The sequence below is a fragment of the Sus scrofa genome, chromosome 6 (assembly GCF_054392235.1).
Source record: "Sus scrofa isolate SSC_HxYL_T2T_F1_AM1 chromosome 6, Sscrofa_HxYL_maternal_Yorkshire_Landrace_v2.0, whole genome shotgun sequence".
Taxonomy (NCBI): Eukaryota; Metazoa; Chordata; class Mammalia; order Artiodactyla; family Suidae; genus Sus; species Sus scrofa.
In genome coordinates, this window is record NC_139388.1 from 143467463 (window position 1) to 143487713 (window position 20251).

A 20251-nucleotide genomic window follows, 5' to 3' on the forward strand; every position below is an offset into this window, starting at 1 on the left:
AAAAGCAATCTGGATGAAAGAAATTATCAGGGGCTATAACTCTTGCAGATTTCAGACAATATTACAAAGTTATAGTAATCAAAACGGTGTGGTACTGGTACCAAAACAGACATACAGACCAATAGAACAAAATAGCTCAGCAAGAAACCCAGACACATACGGTCAATTAATTTTCAACAAAGGAAGCAAAAATATAAAATGGAAAGACAGACTCTTGAGCTGGAAAAACTTGATAGTTGCATTTAAGTCAGTGAAATTAGAACATACCCTCACACTATGCATAAAGATAAATTCAAAATGGCTTAAAGACTTAAACATAAGACAAGACATCATAAAACTCCTAGAAGAGAACATAGGCAAAATATTCTCTGACATCCACCACACAAGTGTTTTCTTAGGTCAGTCTCCCAAGGCAATATAAATAAAAACAAAAATAAACACATGGTACCTAATCAAACTTACAAGCTTTTACACCACAAAAGAAACCATACAGAAATATAAATACAGCCTATGGAGTGGAAGAAAATAGTTGCAAATGATGCAACTGACAAGGGCTTAATCTCCAAAATATCCAAATAACTCATACAACTCTACAGCAAAAAAACAAAAAACCCAGCCCAACCCAAACAAAACAAAACAAACAAAAAAATGGGCAGAAGACCCAAAGAGACATTTCTCCAAAGAAGACATATGTGTGGCCAGCAGGCACACAAATGCTGAACATCACTAATTATTAGCAAAATACAAATCAAAACTACAATGAGATACCACCTCACACTGGTTAGAATGGTGATCCTTACTAAGTTTACAAATAATAAATGTTGGAGAGGGTGTGGAGAAAAGGAAAATATCCTACACTGTTGGTGGGAATGTAAGTTGGTAAAACCACTATGGAAAACAGTATGAAGGTTTCCCAGAAAACTAAATATAGACCTACGATATTATCCAGCAATCCCACTCCTGGGCATACATCCAGACAAATCTACAATTAAAAAAGATACATTAACCTGTATGTTCCTTGCAACACTTTCACAATAGCTAAGCTATGGACACAACCTAAATGTCCATCAGCAGATGAATGGATGAAAAAGATGTGGTACATATAACCAGTGGAATACTATTCAGCCATAAAAAAGAATAAAGTAATGCCATTTACAGCAACATGGATGAAACTAGAGATTCTCATACTAAATGAGGTAAGTATGAAAGGGAAAGACAAATACCGTATGATATCACTTTTATGTGGAATCTAAAATATGGCCCAAATGAACCTATCTACAGAACATAAACAGACTCACAGTCATGGAGAATAGTCTAGTGGTTGCCAAAGGGGAGGGGAAGCAAGTGAGGTGGCCTAAGTAGTTTTTTAATTTAAAAAAACTACTTCTAGGAAGGAAGTTTATAGCAATGCAAGCTTATCTGAGGAAAGAAGAAAAATCTTGAACAACCTAACCTTACATTTAAAAGAACTAGAGAAAGAAGAACAATAAATTCTTTTTTTATCTTTTATTTCATTTATTTATTTATTTTTGTCTTTTTGCCATTTCTTGGGCCTCTCCCACAGCATATGGAGGTTCCCAGGCTAGAGGTCTAATTGGAGCTGTAGCCGCCGGCCTATGCCAGAGCCACAGCAACACGGGATCTGAGCTGCGTCTGCAACCTACACCACAGCTCATGGCAACGCCGGATCCTTAACCCACTGAGCAAGGCCAGGGATCGAACCCACAACCTCATGGTTCCTAGTCGGATTCGTTAACCACTGCACCATGACGGGAACTCCAATAAATTCTGAAATTAGTATAAGGAAGCATAAAGATCAGAGCAGAAACATAAAATAGAGACAAAAATAGTAAAAACAGTCAATGAAACTAAGGGCTCGTTCTTTGAAAAGGTAAACAGAATTGATCAACTTTTAGCCAGACTTAACAAGAAAGGGCTCAAATCAAGAAAATATGAAAAAGGATAAGTTATAACAAAGAATCATGGGACTACTATGAATAACTTTATGCCAATAAAATGACAAGCTGTAAAAAGTGTAGCAATTCCTATAAATGTACAATCTCCCAAGACTAAACCAAAAATAATTACAAAATATGAACAGGCCAAATATCAGTGATGAAGTTGCATCAGTAATAAAAACAAACTTCCAGCAACTAAAAGTCCAGGACCAGATGGCTTTACAGATGAATTCTACTAAACATTTAGGAAGTGTTAACACCTATTTTTCTCAAACTATTCTAAAAAAATGCAGAGCAAAGAACTCTTCCAAACTCATTCTATGAGGTTCTCATTGCCCTGATACCTAAATATGACAAAGATATCACAAAAAGAAAAAATTACAGGCCAATATCACTGATGGACATAGATAGCAAGCCAAATTCAACCATACACTAAAAGGATTCTACACCATAATAAAATGGAATATATACCAGAGGTTCAAAGATTTCTTAATATCCACAAATAAATCAACGTGGTATACCACATTAACACTTTGAAGAATAAAAACCATATGATCATAGCAATAAATACTTATGACAATATTCAACATACATTTATGACTAAAAGAACTCTTAACAAACTGGATAATAGAGGGAATATACCTCAGCATAATAAAGGCCATATATGACAGGCCTACAGCTAACAGCATACTCAATTGTGAAAAGCTATAAGTATTTCCTCTATGATCAGAACAAAGACAGGGTGCCTAAACTTGGATGTACATACTACTTTTATTCAACATAGTATTGAAAGTCCTCACCATATAAATCAGATAATAAAAATAAATAAAAGGAATATCTTATTTTTAATTGATCTGAGATGATCATATTATTCAAAATAAGAATAGTAACAGTATATTCAAGTATGTGGTTATATAATACACATATGCTCCTGTATAAACTAAATGTGCTTCCAATGATACAAGGGACAGGAAAGGGGAATTAGGATTGTTTTGTTGTTATAAGGTACTAACACTATGCATAAATCAGTATAGTATTATTTGAAATTTCACTTAGATTAATTGTAAGTGCATATTAAAAATTCTTAGGTACCACTAAAAATGTTTTAAAATAGTATAACAAATTAAATATGAAATGAGAGAATATGGAATCATATGAAATGCTTGATTAAAATTAAAAAAAGGAGTAGAAGAGAAAAATAGGAAATCTTGATAAATATTAATCTAAATATGTCAATGATGCTTTGATAGTCATTGGTTAAAGTGTACCACTTAAAAAAACAGAGATTCTTGGAGCAGATAAGAAAACAAAACCAAACTCTATGTTGTCTACAAAAACCCACTATAATTATAAAAACATATAGACTAAAAGTAAATGGATGAAAAATATATACCCTACTAACATTAATCATAAGAAAGCTGGACTAGCTATATTAATTTTGGACTGAGAAAACTTCATAGTAAGGTTATTAAAAGTAAAGAGATGCATTACATAAAAATAAAAAGGTCAATTTTTCAGAAAGAAGTAACAATCCGTAATATATATGAGTCTAACAACAATGTCAAAATATGTGAGGCAAAAACTCATAGAACTTCAAGGAGAAACAGATGAATCCATTATGATAAGTGGATAAATAAACACTGGCTATCAGGAATGGAAAGATCCATCAGGCAGAAAATTAGGAAGGACATAGTTGACCTCAACAGCATTATCAATCAACTAGATAAAGTAGACAATTATAGATTCCTTAATGCAGCAACAGTAGCAGAATCCACATGCATCTCAAGCTTACATGGAACATTCACCCAAAGAGGCCATATTTTGGACCTTAAGACACAGATTTAACAAATTTAAAATAATAGAAAGTGTACAGTATATTCTCAGATACAGTGGAATGATGACATCAATAACAAATTTAGCTGGAAAGTCCAAATTTAGTTGGAGATTTAAAAACTAACACTTCCAAAAAAGAAAAAAGGAGTTCCCATTGTGGCACAGTGGAAACTAATCCAACTAGGATCCATGAGGTTGTGGGTTTGATCCCTGGCCTCACTCACTGGGTTAAGGATCGAGCATTGCCCTGAGATGTGGTGTAGGTTGCAGATACTCATGGGAGCCCACGTAACTGTGGCTGTGGTATAAGCCGGCAGCTGTAGCTCCAATTAGGCCCCTAACCTGGGAACCTCCATATGCTGTGGGTATGGCCCTAAAAAAAACCACAAAAGACAAAAAAACAAAAACAAAAACAAAAACAAACCTTCTAACTCTTCCAAATAGCACATGGGTTAAAGAAGAAATCTCCAAGAGAAATTTAAAAACATTTTGTGCTAAATGAAATTTAAATCAAGACTTAACCATAATTTGTGCGGTGCAGAGAAAGCAGTGCTTAGAGGGGAATTTATAGTACTGAATAAATTTATTAAAAAAGAAGAAAAATCTAAAAATATTCATCTAAGCTTCTACTTTAGGAAACTGAAAGAAAGAGCAAATTAAATTTAAACAGAAATAAAATAATTAGAGGAGAAATCAATGAAATTCAAAAATAACATACTTTTTGCCATATGATCCTTGCCATATGCTCCTTGGTATTTACCCAAAGCAGTCATAAACTTATACCTACACAAAAACATATGCATGGATGTTTATAGAAACTTTATTCATAGTAACAAAAAATTGAAAGTAACAAAAACATCCTTTAGCATGTAAATAGATGAATTCATAATATGATGGATCCAGGCAATAGAATAATTTTAGTGGTAAAAAAAAATGAGCCCTGTAGCTATGGAAAGACATGGAGGAAACTTAAATGTATATTTTTACATGAAAGGATTGAAAAGGTTACATATGTTATGATTCAGACTACATGACATTTTGGAAAAGGCAAAACTATGGATATAGTAAGATCAGTGGTTGCCAGGGTTGATGGGAAGGCGGGAGGAAGAGGCAATATCTTACATGATGATAAATACTTGTCATTATAAATTTGTCCAAATCCACAGGATGTGCAACAGTGAGAGTGAACCTTAATGTAAAACTATAGACATTGGATGATAGTGATGTGTCAGTGTAGGCTGTCAATTGTAACACATACCATTCTGATGGGGGGGGGGTGTTAATAATGAGGGAGACCATGCACAAGTGGGAGCAGCAAGTATATGGGAAATCTCTGTACTTTCCTCTCAGTTTTGTTGTAAAGCTAATATTGCTTTATAATGTAAAGTATATTAAAATAATTTTAAAAATTATCACAAAGAATTAGCTCACAGTGTGTATCACTAAAGATTTTGGTTTAAGGGATTTCATGAAATAACCAAACCTTACTCAGTCCTTCCTTCCATCTTCCTTTTTCCTTCTGTCCTTCCCTTCCTTGGCAAGTTGAAGTTAATTTCTACTTTTTTGATAGCAATCACAATTCCATATTTGTTAAGATTTCACATATATCTTTTCATTGCTTATTCAAAATTTCTGCTTATATGAAATCTGTAGCAATTAGTGTGGAAACTGTTGTGTTTTGTGGGGTTTTGTTATTTAATTAAAAGTGTTACAAATCAAATAGGAGTGAATAAAAACTTCTTTGTTTTTGTTTTTGTTTTTTGCTTTTTAGGGCCTCACCTGCGGCATTGAGGTTCCCAGGCTGGGGTGAAATTGGAGCTGTAGCCCCCGGCCCACACCAGAGGCACAGCAACGCCATATCCGAGCCACGTCTGGGAACTACACCACAGCTCATGGCAATGCCCGATCCTTAACCCACTGAGTGAGGCCAGGGATTGAACCTTCAACTTCATGATTCCTAGTTGGATTTGTTTCCACTAAGCCACAACAGGAACTCCTGAATAAAAAATTTAAATATAGGCTATTTTTGACCATTATTATCCATAATTATGATAGATATATGGTCTATTAAATATATGTCATTTTAATGGCTATAATTATAAAGGCCTGCCTGGTCTATAAGAGCTGACAGTTGAAAACAAAAGCAATCATAAATGAAAGAAATGATCATAAATTTATAGCATTTTAAAAATACTTATGCTCTAAATATATATATTTGCTTGTGCCCGTGGCATGTGGAAGGTCCTGGGACAGGGATTGAACCACAGCAGTGACCTGAGCCACTGCAGTGACAATGCCAGATCCTTAATCCACTGTGCACAAGGGGACTCCTAAAAATACTTAAGATATTTTTAAGGATAACTGGGAAACCGTTGATTTTGTGCTTGAAGCTAAGCCAAATAAGGAGCCAGAGTGAAAACTTGAAAACAATATTCTAAAAGTTTCCTATTCTGTTTATGGTTTGAGTTGCAGTATGAAAATAGACTAAAATATTTCCCCTTTCAACCTTAACTTTTCCTGAATGGTAGTGAAGAGAGGAGAAAAAATAAAATGAATTTTTTTTTTTTTTTTTAATTTTTAGGGCTGCACCTGAAAGAGACTCTCAGACATAGAAAACAGACTTGGTTATCAAGGGAGAAGAGGTTGAGGGGAAGGATAAATTAGAAGTTTGGGATTAACATACACACACTGTGATATATAAAATAGATAATAAGAATCTACTGTATAGCCCAGGGAGGTCCACTCAATATTTTATATTAACCTATGTGGGAAAAGAACCTTAAAAATAATATATATGCATTTATAACTGAATTGATGTGCTATATACCTAGAACTAATATATTGTAAACCAAGTGTACTTCAATAAATATTTTTTTAATTTTAAAAATTCAAAAAAGAAAAGCTATTTAGGGAATTACCACTGAAGTGAAGAAATAGATAGCCTTCCTTTTCGTTAAATATCCGTGGACAGAATTAACATAAATAAATGTTGATTCAGTGAAGCATTTTTTTAAGTTTCTGAGGAAACAAATAACTTAGAATAGCCAAGAGACAACTGAAAAGGAACAATTTTCCAAATACTAACAATTACTATCAAGCCATTATAATCAGTATTTGGCCATTGGCATAGATTTAGAGAAATCAAATGAATAAAGGGTCCTAAAAAGATCTGTTTATAAAACATATCTTTAAGTGTGCAAGTTATATTTTAATTTGATAGGGAAAAGATGGTTTATTTAAATGTTGGTAATAACAAAATTGCTTATCTTTCTGAACAAAACCATAATTGCTTCCTTATTGCATACCCTATTAAAATATATATAGGTCAGATGGGTTAAGACATTAAATATAAAACCTTATAGTTCAGTCAGATATTCTAATAACCTTGATGTAGAGAAGAAGGCTGTAAATGGAACACTTTACATTAAAAAGAATGTGTCAGTATAAATTAGAGAATCTTAATATATAAAGAGCTTTATACATAGTAGAGCAAAGAAAAATTAATCAAACGGAAAAAATGGGCATGAGATTTGGAAAAACAACTCATAGAAGAAATGTAAATTACTGACATAAATATGAAAAGATCATTAACCTCATTAACAGTCAGATATGCAGGTTAAAGATGCAATGAGATACCATTTATTTCCTATCAGATTGACAAAGTTTAAAAATGGTGATAATGTTTCTTAAGGAAAGGGAAATTATATTACTGGTAATAACTGCTACAGCCATTTTAAAAAGTAAAATGGCAAATTTTATTAAAATTAATGAAAAGTGTTTACTGTTTATGATGGCTAATATTTTTCATTGACTATTTTTAGGAGAGTTTTAGGTTTACATAAAAATTGAGGAGAAGGTGCAGAAATTTTCTAGAGCCCACAGCTGTGCATAGTCTTCTACATTATCAACATTCCTTATCAGAATGGCATTCTTGTTAACAATTGATGAGCCTACATTGACACATCATGATCACTCAAAGACCATATGGTTCACATATGGTGTTGTACATTGTATGGATTTAGACAAGTGTGTAATGACATGTACCTATTGTTATGGTGTCGTAAAGAGTATTTTTATTGCCCTAAATATCATCTGTGTCTGAGTATTCATTCTCCTGGCCCCATCCCCCATGTGAGCAAGGAAAAAATGTACAACACAATGTGTAGGGGGTTTTGAGCAATCGTGTATAAGGAAAGAGGATAGTAAAGACTGATAATTTGTCTCTGTGAGTGTGTGTATTTCTTTAAATGTATACATATATGTGTATAATTTTTACAAAAACGATTGTTTTACCTGTTATTATCTAATACTCTTGTTCCTGTTTTCTGTAGTGCTAAATGTCATTGTGTAAGAATTTTTAACAGCTGGATGTGTTCTTTTAAATGGATATATTCTACTTAGGCGAGCTGTCCTGATGGACATTAATATTGTTCTCTAAATTATAAAAATTATAGGGATAAAAAAATCTATAAACTTGTATATTTATGAATATTCATTATTACATAATTAGAAACAGTTTCTGGATTTTGAATTCACACATCTGTGGGGAGCCGAGGAAATTCAGGGACTCGAGAATGGGACCTTGCCTGATGGCCAAAAAAATCCAAAGTCAGGTTCCTAACCAAGGAAGGGAGCTCACCTGAATGGTACAAGCCCAAGGTGGGCTTCTGGTCAGGATAAAAGCCTGCCTGTACTGTACAAGCCGAGAGCAGGCATCAGGTTACACAGCTTTCATTTTGATGTTGATGGGGAAGAATTGGGGCTTTCCTGGGAAAACAATTTCCATGTTCGCACAGAGAACATGGATTGTTTCTCAGGTGACCTAGTCTTTCCTGTTGTTTTATTTGTTACTCAGTTTTCCTCAGTCTTTCCTGATTATTTGCTTATTATTCTTGTTTTCCATTCTTATTTTCCTGTGGTGATTTGTGATTTAACAAAATTACAACAATAATATAATAAGAATTTCATCCTGAAGGACTTTCCCCTATTTAAATCCAGCTTAATTAAGACATAGTGTTTATCTACTAACTAGTTATTTATACAGTAAACTAGTGAGGTTCATAGAAGTTAGACATATATTATTCATGAAACCTAGCTGTGAGTTTTGTCCTTGATTTTAAAAGCTTTTAAGTGATAGCTAGTTAAGTTGGCTTATATTTTCTTACACTGTCTCCCTGCTGTAATGCTTTAAAGATAAGCACCATTCTTAAAACAAGATTTGTGAATGCCAAATTCTTGTGTCTGTGACCTCTTCAACCTGTAAAGACTGGCTGGCCATGGATGATTTGTACTGAGTCTCCTCCTTTCCACATGATATATTGTACCTAATTACCCTTAAATTGTACTCACTAAATTTAGTTAAGATAAAGATCTTAGAACATGATGTATAGCTGCTGTACCATGTAATAGTTAACCAATGTACTTTTAACACTGTGTTGTAATCTGTAGTTAAAAACTGTCTATATAATCAACCACTTATGCCAATAAAATTTGAGCAGTCCAGCACCCTGAAAGAAGGGACAAAGAAGCTGTCTCCATGTGCATTCGCCAACGCTGTCCTTCTCCTTTGGGAAAGTGCACTCCCTGGCCGCCAGAGCTGGACTCCGGCACACATCAATCAGTATATAACTTTCTATTTTTTTCATTTTACTGCTAGTATTAGTAATTGTCAAATAGATTGTATAATACTAATATTATCAATATAATAGTTATTACTTTATTACTTATTTTTCTCATATTATCTTCCATCATGTTCTATCACAAGAGATTGGATATAGTTCCCTGTGCTATACAGTAGGACCTCATTTCTTGTTCATTCTAAATGTAATCTACTAACCCAAGACTCCCAGTCCATCCCACTCCCTACCCCTTCCTCCTGGCAACAAAAGTCTGTTCTCTACACCCATGAGTCTGTTTCTGTTTTGTAGATAGGTCCATTTGTGCCATATTTTAAATTGAATATATGAGTGATATCCATATGGTGTTTTTCCTCTTTCTAACTTACTTCACTTGGTTTGAGAATCTCTAGTTGCATCCAAGTTGCTGTAAATGGCATTATTTCGTGTTTTTTTATGGCTAAGTAGTATTCCACTAGTTGTATGTACCACATCTTCTTAATCCACTCATCTGTTGATGGACATTTAGGTTGCTTCCATGTCTTGGCTATTGTGAATAGTGCTGCTGTGAACATATGGGTACAAGTATCTCTTTGAAGTGTGTTTTTGTCTGGATATATCCCCCACAGTGTCATTGCTGGATCATATGGTAGTTCTATATTTAGTTTTCTGAGGAACCTCCATACCATACTATTTTCCATAGTAGTTGTACCAATTTATGTTCCAACCAACAAATAGTCGAAGAATTTATATGGAAATAATAAAAGACCCAGAATTACCATAGCAGTCCTGGGTTGGGGGAAACAAAGCAGGAGGCATAACTCTTCCAGACTTCAGACAATATTACAAAGGTACAGTAATCAAGACAGTGTGGTACTGGTACCAGAAACGACCTGCAGTTCAGTGTAACAGAAATAAACCCAAACACTTAAGGTCAGTTAATCTTCAACAAAGGAAGCAAGGATATAAAATGGGGAAAAGTCTCTTTAGCAAGTGGTGCTGGCAAAACTGGCCAGCTGCATGTAAGTTGGTGAAACTAGAATACACCTTCACACCATGCACAAAAATAAACTCAAAATGGCTTAAAGACTTAAATATGAGACAAGTCTCCATAAATCTCCTAGAAAAGAACATGGGCAAAACAATCTGTGACATCAGCCACAATAATGTTTTCTTAGGTCAGACTCCCAAGGGAACAAATAAAAACAGAACTAACACAGTGGTACCTAATCAAACTTACAAGCTTTTGCATAGCAAAGGAAACCATAAAAAAATGTAAAGACAGCCTATGGAATGGGAGAAAATAGTTGCAAATAATACAACTGACAAGGGCTTGATCTCCAAAATATACAAATAACTCATACAAATCAAAAAAATAAGAAACCTGATCAAAAAATGGCCAGAATACCTAAATAGACATTTCTCCAAAGAAGACATATGGATGGCCAGTAGGCACATGAACAAATGCTCAATATCCCTAATTATTAGAGAAATGCAAATCAAAACTAAAATTAGGTACTCCCTCCCACCAATCAGAACAGTTATCATTAATGAGTCTACAAATAACAAATGCTGGAGTGTGTTGAAAAAGGGAACACTCCTACACTGTTGCTAGTGCATGTTTTAAGTTTAATTTCATGTACTTCAGCTTCATGATTTCTATTTCATGTTTTTTTTAATATTTTCTATTTCTTTGTTGAAAATTTCACTCTACTCATGCATTGTTCTTATACTCAGCCAGCCTTTTTATGACATTTGTTTTGAGTTCTGCATCAGGTAGCTCATATAATTCTTTTTATTAGGGTCAATTTATGGAGATTTATCTTTTTCCTTTGCTTGAAACATCTTTGCATGATTCTTCATTTCCCTTGTCTCTCCATGTTGCTGTCTTCTCATTTGACAAAGCAGCATGTCTTCCAGTCTTCATTGGACTGGTCCTTTAAAGAATACCCCCACCTATCAGCCCGACAAGGTCTGAAGTCTTCTCAAACCTTCATGGTAATCCAGCCTGATTTCTTTGTTCTTTATATTCTCCACATGTCTAAGGTGTTTCAGGTACCATATGTGCACTGGCTCAAGTGTAACTGGAAGTTGATGCAGTTTTTTTTACAGTTTTCTTCTAGATCTCCTGCCTCCAGTGTCCATCAATGTGATCTCAAATCTGATCTCTTTTTCTATCATTTTTTGTTGTTGTTGTTGTAGATCATATATTGCACTTCTCTGACTTATTCACTTAGCATAATGCGCTCTGGGTCTATCTATGTTGTTACAAATGGCAGAATTTCCTCATTTTATGATTGAATTATATTCCAGTGTGTGTGAATGTACACTACTTTTGTATCTGTTTATTCATTGATGGATGCTTCAAGTTATTACACATTTTACTTTTTGTAAATAATTATACTATGAATCCAGGGTTTATATATTTTTTGGAGTTAGTGCTTTTGTGGGTTTTTTTTTTAATATATGTGCAGAACTGAAATTGCTGGATCATATGGTAGTTCTGCTTTTAGTTTTTTGAGGATTCTTAATACTGATCTTCATAATGGCTGTATGAGTGTACCATCCCACCAGCAGTGCACAAGTCTTCCTTCCCATCTGCATCCTTGCAGTATTTGTTATCTCTTGTCTTTTTGATGATGATCATTCTGACAGGTGTGAAGTGATATGTCGTTATGGTTTTGATTTGTATTTACCTGATGATTAGTGATGTTGAGCACTTACATCTGATGGTCATGTGGAAGTCTTCCTTAGAAAAATGTCTACTCAGGTCTTTTACCCATTTTTTTGGGTTTTTTTTTTTTTTGCTTTTAAGTTTTATGTGTTCTTTATATACATTGTAGACATTAACCCCCTACCAGATATATAGCTTGTAAATTTTTCCCATTTTGTAACTTGTTTTTCACCTTGTTGATTATTTCTCTTGTGCAGAAACTTTTTAGTTAATGTACTCCCACTTGTTTATGTATTTGTTGTTGCTTCTACTTTAGGTGTCACATCAAAAAAAAATCATTGCCAAGATCCACACCAAGGAACTTTTTTGTATGTTTTCTTCCAGGAGTTTCATGGTTTCAGGTCTTTCATTCAAGTTTTTAATCCATCTTGAGTTAATTTTTGTGTATGGTGTAAGATAGTGGAGCAGTTTCATTTGTTTGCATTTTGCTTTTCGGTTTTCCCAACACCATTTATTGGAGAGACTGTCATTTTCTATTGTTTATTCTTGGCTACTTTGTCATAAATTATTTGACCTTATATTTGTGGTATTATTTCTGGGATCCTTATTCTGTTTTATTGACTTATGTGCTGTTTTTATATCAATATGATGCTGTTTTAATTACTATAACTTTGTGACTTAGTTTGAAATCAGAAAATCTAATGCCTTCAGCGTTTTCTTCTTTCTGAGGATTGCTTTAGCTAATTTGGGTCTGTTGTGGCTCCATATAAATATTAGGATTATTTTTCCCACTTCTGTGAAAAATGCCATTGGAATCTAGATGAAGATTTTATTGAATTTATAGATAGCTTTTGGAAATACTGACATTTTAAAAATATTCATTTTTATTTCACTCCATGAACATGGGATACCTTTCTATTATTTGTGTCTTATTAAATTTATTTTATTAATATTTAGTAGGTTTCAGAGTAGAGATCTTTCACCTCCTTGGTTAAATTTATTCCTAAATATTCTATTGTTTTTGATGCTATTTTAAATGGGATTGTTTTCTCTATTTATTTTCTATATAGTTGGTAGTGTATAGAAACATTAATGATTTTGGGGTGTTAATCTTGTATTTTTCATTTTTACTGAATTTATTGATTAGATCTAACTATTTTAGTGGCATTTTAAGATTTTCTATTATAAAATAATCTCATCTACAAATAGAGAGAATTTTACTTCTCCTTTTCCAATGTTTTCCATTGTTTATTTTATATATTTTTCTTGTCTGGTTGCTCTGGCAAGAACTTCCAGTATTATGTTGAATAGGAGTGATGAGATTGGGCACCCTTATTCCTGATTCTAGAGGAAAACATTTCAGCTTGTTGTAATTGAGTATGATGTTAGCTGTGTGCTTATTATATATGGCCTTTATTATGTTGGGATATTCTCCTTGTGTACTTAATTTGTTGAGAATTCATACCATGAAGAAAAGTTGAATTTGGTCAAATGATTTTTTCTGCATCTTTTGAGAAGATCATATGATTTTTTTTCTTTCATTCTATTTTTGTGATGTATCACATTGATTGATTTGTGTATGTTGAACCTTCCTTGCATTGCATATATTAATCCCACCTGATTATGATGAACCATCCTTTTACTGTTCTGGCTGAATTCAGTTTGCTAGTATTTTGTTGAGAATTTTTGCACCACAGCTCATAGCAATACTGGATCTTTAACCCACTGAGCAAGGCCAGGGATTGAACCCATGTTGTCACAGATACTAGTTGGGTTCATTACCAATGAGCCATGATAGGAATTCCCTGGAATTGTGTTTTTGATTTCAAATTCAAATTTGAACTCTCTGTTTCATACCTGTTATTTAATTCAAATGATTGTGCTCTTTCATCACACAGAATGAATGTTATTGATTATTGGTAATCTGTTTCCATGATGTTGAAGTAGTTTACTTTGATATCCTCTCTTACGAAAATTTAAAATAAATAGTGATGAATTTTGTCTGATGTCTTTCTGCATTCATTATATACTCATACATTTTTTTCTCCACTAATTTGTTTATGTAATGAGCTTTGTAATACTTGATCATAGTGTTCTTTTTTCCATCTCCTTGCTTTTATTTTATTTTGTTATTTGCAACACCTGAAGCATATAGTATTTCCTGGAACAGGGACCAAACCTGCGCCTCAGCAGTGACCTGAGCCCCAGCAATGACATGATGAATCCTTAACCCACTGAGCCACCACAAAACACCTTAATCATCATATTCTTATTATTTTCTTACATTGCCGGATTATTTTCATTAGGATTTAGAATTTTTGCATCTCTACTCAAAGATTAGATTGGTCTCTGAGTTTCTTTTTATTGCTTTATTGGACTGATTAGGACTTCCAATACAGTGTTGAATAGGTTGGAAGAGAGATGCTATCCTTCCCTTGTTTTTGATCTTAGGGGAAAATTTTCAATACTTTATTCTTATATTAATTTGTTGATGCCACTTACCAAGCAATATTTGAAATGTATTAGGTTAAATAAAACATAATACAGCTGTTCCTTGGTATCCACAAGGAATTGTTTCAAGGACCTGTGGTAGATACCAAAATCCTCAGATACTCTAATCCTTTATACTTGGCCCTGTGTACCTGTGGATGCTGCATTGTGGGGGATTCAACTAACCACTGATAGTATATTACTATTTTATTGAAAAAAACTCATCTATTGGTGGACTTGTGCAGTTCAAACTTGTGTTGTTCAAGTGTTCACTGTATTAAAATTAATCTCACCTATTTCTTTTTACATTTTTTTGTGTGTGGCTAATAAAAAGTTTTAAATTATTTTTTGGCATACATTATATTTTCGTAGATAGTAGAGTAATTTTCCTAGGTAAAAATTAGAAATTATTTCCTCACTGGAGAAGACAAATAGGAAAAGTTCATATTGGTTACCTTATATTTCTATAGATAATTTAGTCATTTTCTCCCTGACATTATATATAAAATGCATAGCCAGATATAAGTACAGAGTTGTTTGTTTCATATCCCCAGAGATTTCTTAGTACTCATTCACTCCTTGGTGAATGTTGTTGTGCAAGCCTTAATGTCTAAATAGTTTTATAGTAATAATATGAAAGCAAATATCACACTAAATTTACCACTATGTTTTCTATGTTATAAGTGAACTCATGATTAGTTTTCTCTCTCTTTTTTTTTTTGGCAAAAAACTAAATGACAATTCCTCCCCCTGCCTTACATTCAGCCACTTGTTCTTACATAAAAAACATCAGGAAAAAATTACTAATAAATGTGAAACAAAATGGATTTACATACAAAAAGGATTTGAAGATAAGCTGTATAAGGATCTCTTTCTTCAGCCTGGAACTAATAAGACAGAAAAGCTTTCACATTGGAAATATGTAAGTATAATTATTTTCTTACTTTGAAATATTTTTATTCATGGTACTATAGTTAAAATTTATTTTGAATCAGAGAATTTCTTCAATTTCTTTTAAATATCTTCCATTACCTTGTTAATATTCTGCTTGAGATTTTCTTGATGTGAGAAAAGTTGTATAATATAGTATAGATATAATTTTTGTGGTGTATTTTTCTTATGTGAACCACTTTATAATTTATGCTTTATGTTTGTATTTTTCTTATTAATTATTGTAAGTGGTTATCCATAGTAAGATAAAATATCTTCTTAGTAGTTGCAAATATAAAGAAATGTTAATTTATTAAAGGCTGATTATTGTACATGGATCATAATATTCATTCAGTGTTTTATGCTAAATCATGTATTACTTTAATAACACAATGAAAATAGAAATTTATATTTACTGAGTGCCTCCTATGTAGTAGGCACTGTGCTAGTTATTTTGCATGTGGTATGTAATTTATTCTTCACAGTATTGTAAGATAGGTATTTTTACCTCTTTTTTATGAATAGGGAAGCTGGTTAACTTACCAAAAGCCAGTCAGTTAAGTGACATTGCTAGGACTTAACTCCAGGTCTTCTGACTCCAGAATTTGTGGATTTTTTACTTTTAGAGTTTTATTTTGGAACATTAGGTAATAGTAAAAAATGAAAACTTGACATTATAGTATAATTAATTAACTGGAGTGACCTTTTTATAATTTGTGAAGCACTGGGTTTGTGATATAAACTCCTTCATTTATGGCCCTGTACCTGGGTGGCTTGAGCTACAAATATTTCTATTACATTAACATGATTAGAAAGGACTACACACTGTCTGGATTGCATTGGTCTTATTTCTATGAAATCGAGGACATGTATTCCAGATATAGCACAGTAATGTCCTCAAGCCCTTAAATTCCAAAAAAGTTCTGTATTGAATAAAAGCATAGGTTTAAAAGGCAAATGTATCCTACTCAAAATTTTTCCTCATTAGCACTCAGTGTCAGCTGTGTTAATTTGCTCCAGATGATAGCATTCTCTATAAAATTTATGTAAAATGTCTTTGGTCCTCTTTGTAGAATATGAACTTAACTGATTTCAAGCATGTTACTTGCTCTTTATATGCTTTATATAGAGGAGGCTTTCACTGGTGTTGTATACTGATAACCAGGTGGGTTATGGATATGTTATATACTGGTAACAGATTTGGATATGCTGATAACCAACCCTTATGTATGTATGTATATATGCATATCTATATATATGTTATGGCCAATTCTCATAAATGAGAATAAAACATTCATATTATAGAGGGTATGTTATTTAATATTTATGAAGTTACATAGAATATACAATTTCAGGTCTTTGGAAGTATTTTGAATGTTATGAATCTTTTGCTAAAATATATTAATTAGAAGGAATTTTTAAAGCTCTTTTTTACTTATAATTCTACTAACCAGAGCACTATTAATGCAATTTATTAAGAAATATTTTTTCATAGTCTATAAATATGTACATTGTCCTGTGCTCTTTTATTGTTTATAGCTACCATTCATAGAACATTATAGAAATTATTTTTGGCTCAATTTATTTAAGTAGTTGAAGTGATTTTTCATTGTAAGATTCAACTTTGAATCTATTTTTCCTATATAATATTGTCATATTCCATCTTCTGCTTTGCTCCACTTTTAGTCTTCAGCACCTTCAGTTGATATATTATTATCTTATTATTTTTACTGCTTACATGTCTTGTCTTTCATGACTTGGATCTCATTAGATACTATAGTAAGAACAATTGATACCATCGAGTGCCTAAGAGAACCTAGGACTCAGAAAACATTAAAAGAGTTAGGGAGTAGGAAAGGGGAAGTGTTGAGAAAATATCATCATTTAAAACTGGACTTTCATTTTTTAAAAAAGATATTGTAAGTAAAGTGATGGGGAGGTTAGTCAAGAATGGAATTCAAGTTTCAGTAATTAGATAAACTAATCATTGCCTGAATCTGCTCCTGTTTTGAGATAAAAATGTGCTTGGTCCAGAGGGCTTTAAATTTCCCATGTTAGGGAGTTCCCGTCATGGCTCAATGGTTAATGAACCAAACTAGTATCCATGAAATGTGGGTTCGTCCCTGGCTTGCTCAGTTGGTTAAGCATCTGGCATTGCCTGTGAGCTGTGGTGTAGGTCGCAGACATGACTCGGATCCCTAGTTGCTGTGGTTGTGGTGCACATCAGCAGCTCAGATTCGACCCATGGCCTCGGAACCTCCATATGCCATGGGTGTGGCCCTAAAAAGACCAAAATAAATAAATAAATTCCCCATATTAATGGTAACCTAAAATGGAAAGAGCCAGAGAAATAAGTCAAATCACATTCATTTAGGAAATGCTATGCTGCAAAGCCAGGCGGAATTCCCCCATGTGTTTCTGTTTTTCAAAAAGGAGACGTTTTTTAAAATGTCATGTTTGGTGCTTCTGAGATTTTTGAGGAAATTAATTGCTTTGTATTTTTTATTACATGATCACCAAATGAAAATATTGTCTTACATTAGTTCTCTGGGGTGTTTTGTTGTTGTTGAGTTGTTATTATTAAACAAGTCAGAGTTCATGGTAGTCATAGACTGGTTCTAGAGTTCCTGGCATTGCTCATTGGGTTAAGAATTTGACTGTAATGGCTAGGGTTGCTGCTGAGAAGTTTGATCCCCAGCCTGGTGCAATGGGTTAAAGGATCTGGCATTGCCACAGCTGTGGAATAGGTTGCAGCTGTGGCTCCGATTCAGTCCCTGGCCCAGGAACTTCCATATGCCATGGGTACAGCCATAAAAATTTTTAAAAAATAAAAAGAATAAACTGGTTCTAAGATAACAGAACCAAAAGTCAGGAGCCATGACGAAGGAATCGGATAAAAACTGGGTTAGAATAGAAGAAATGAGAGATCTGAAATAATTGCTAGAGATATTACTTATCCCATGGCTTACAAATACTGGTCAGAGGGTGGTTTCTCCTCATACAGACTAAACTGACACAATACAAAATTATGGTTGTCGATTGGATCAAGCTTCAGGGATACTTGTATATTCCATGTTGAATACCATTGTTGTTCTACAAAATAAAGCAAAATATTCTCAAATATAATCCTTCTGTAAACCACTTCCATTAATAACTATTAAATACATTTTCCTAAAGATATATATATCTAGTATATTTCGTATATGTACATATATATTATATATATATACACATATATACTTATATATGTGTATATATGTATAAACAAACACACCTGAGGAACTGTTTTTTTAACATATTATAATTTTAATGTGTTCAAAGAATAAACTAACTTTTTAATTGTAACACATATAAATTAAAATATATATGAAAAGCACAATTATCAGGATGTTAATAGTGGTTATTTATGTGGCAGAATGCTAGGTGATTATTCTTTTTTAACTATTAGAAGTGGTGTATTTTCATAAATTTTGACCTTGTTAATTAAGAGAAAGTAAAGTTTTTTTTTCATTTGCTTTTACTTCAGTAGTCATACAAATGACTTCTGTAATTATAATTAGTGAAGCTCAAACTATACAGCCACATGTTACTATTAATAATCACAAACTTTAAGTAAACTTATAGCTTTAGCAGATGCCACATTAAGGACTGAATGTGTGTATAATCTGTCTGTCTTTCATCATCATCAATAGCCATCTATCCATTCATCTTTACATCTGATGGATTCTTCTAAATCTAGGAAGTAGATACTCTTATAACTCTGTTTCATAAAGGTAAAAACTGAGGCATAATAAGGCTGTATGGCTTACCCAAGTTAACATATTTAGTATGTAGGGAGACAAAAATCTTGTTAGTGTCTATAGGCTTTTAACTACATATATATTGTATAAAAGATCTGTTTAGTGTAACTGAAGGCCTACATATGATAGTTATTAAATATTCTATTTAAATTTTTAAAGTATTAATATTTACTTTAAGCTCTCTCAGATTAGCATTCTATTAAAAGAACCCAAAATAACAAAATACACTAAAAATAAAATAAGTGATTTAACCCAAAATAAAGAATGTATTATTTTGCAGCATTTAAGTTGATAGTTCTCTGAAACAAGTACTGTGATAGCTTGGAGTAATTAGTATAGCGTTTAACTTTATATAAGGCTACATTTTTGACCCTGTCTCCCGCTCAATAATTGCCTCTCCTACCACATTACTTCATTCACATTTTTTCATTGTTGTAGTAATGTTGCATTTTCTGGCTATAAACAATACAGTTAACACTATAATTTTTTTAGCTAATAAACATATTTTACTGGGGGGGAATAATACACAGATAATATTTTTTAAGCCACAAATTATATTGAATGTAATATTTTAACTGTTTTACACATTCCTTCTTTATCATTTCTATTAATTAGATCAAAAATTTCCCAAGCACTATGTATAGTGTAACAAAAATTTTACTAAATTCTAATTATCTAATTAGCTTTCAGTGATATTTTCTCATAACTGGTGTAACACAGACATTTAAGACATTTAACCAAAAGACAAATAATTTAGTCCATTTGTGAAATTTTCTTCTTTTGCAAATGGAGCCTGAATTTCTATTTATACTTTATCAAACCTTATATTTGAGGGACAGCAGTCAAAGCAAAGCTAATATAAATATAATGGGGGTGTCCAGAAAAAAACAAAAGATAAAAGAATAGGAAAATCTTTTTTTTTAAATCTCACAAAATTTAAAACAATAAATG

The 20251-nt window shown here is 32.8% G+C and overlaps 1 protein-coding gene across 1 annotated transcript in view; it reads left to right on the forward strand.

The window, feature by feature from the left end:
- LRRIQ3 (leucine rich repeats and IQ motif containing 3) overlaps window positions 1–20251 on the forward strand; it is a 191724-nt gene that overhangs the window by 68534 nt on the left and 102939 nt on the right. The window contains 1 exon segment of the mRNA XM_084964693.1: window positions 15336–15492. Within this exon segment, the coding sequence (XP_084820819.1) occupies window positions 15336–15492 (157 nt within the window).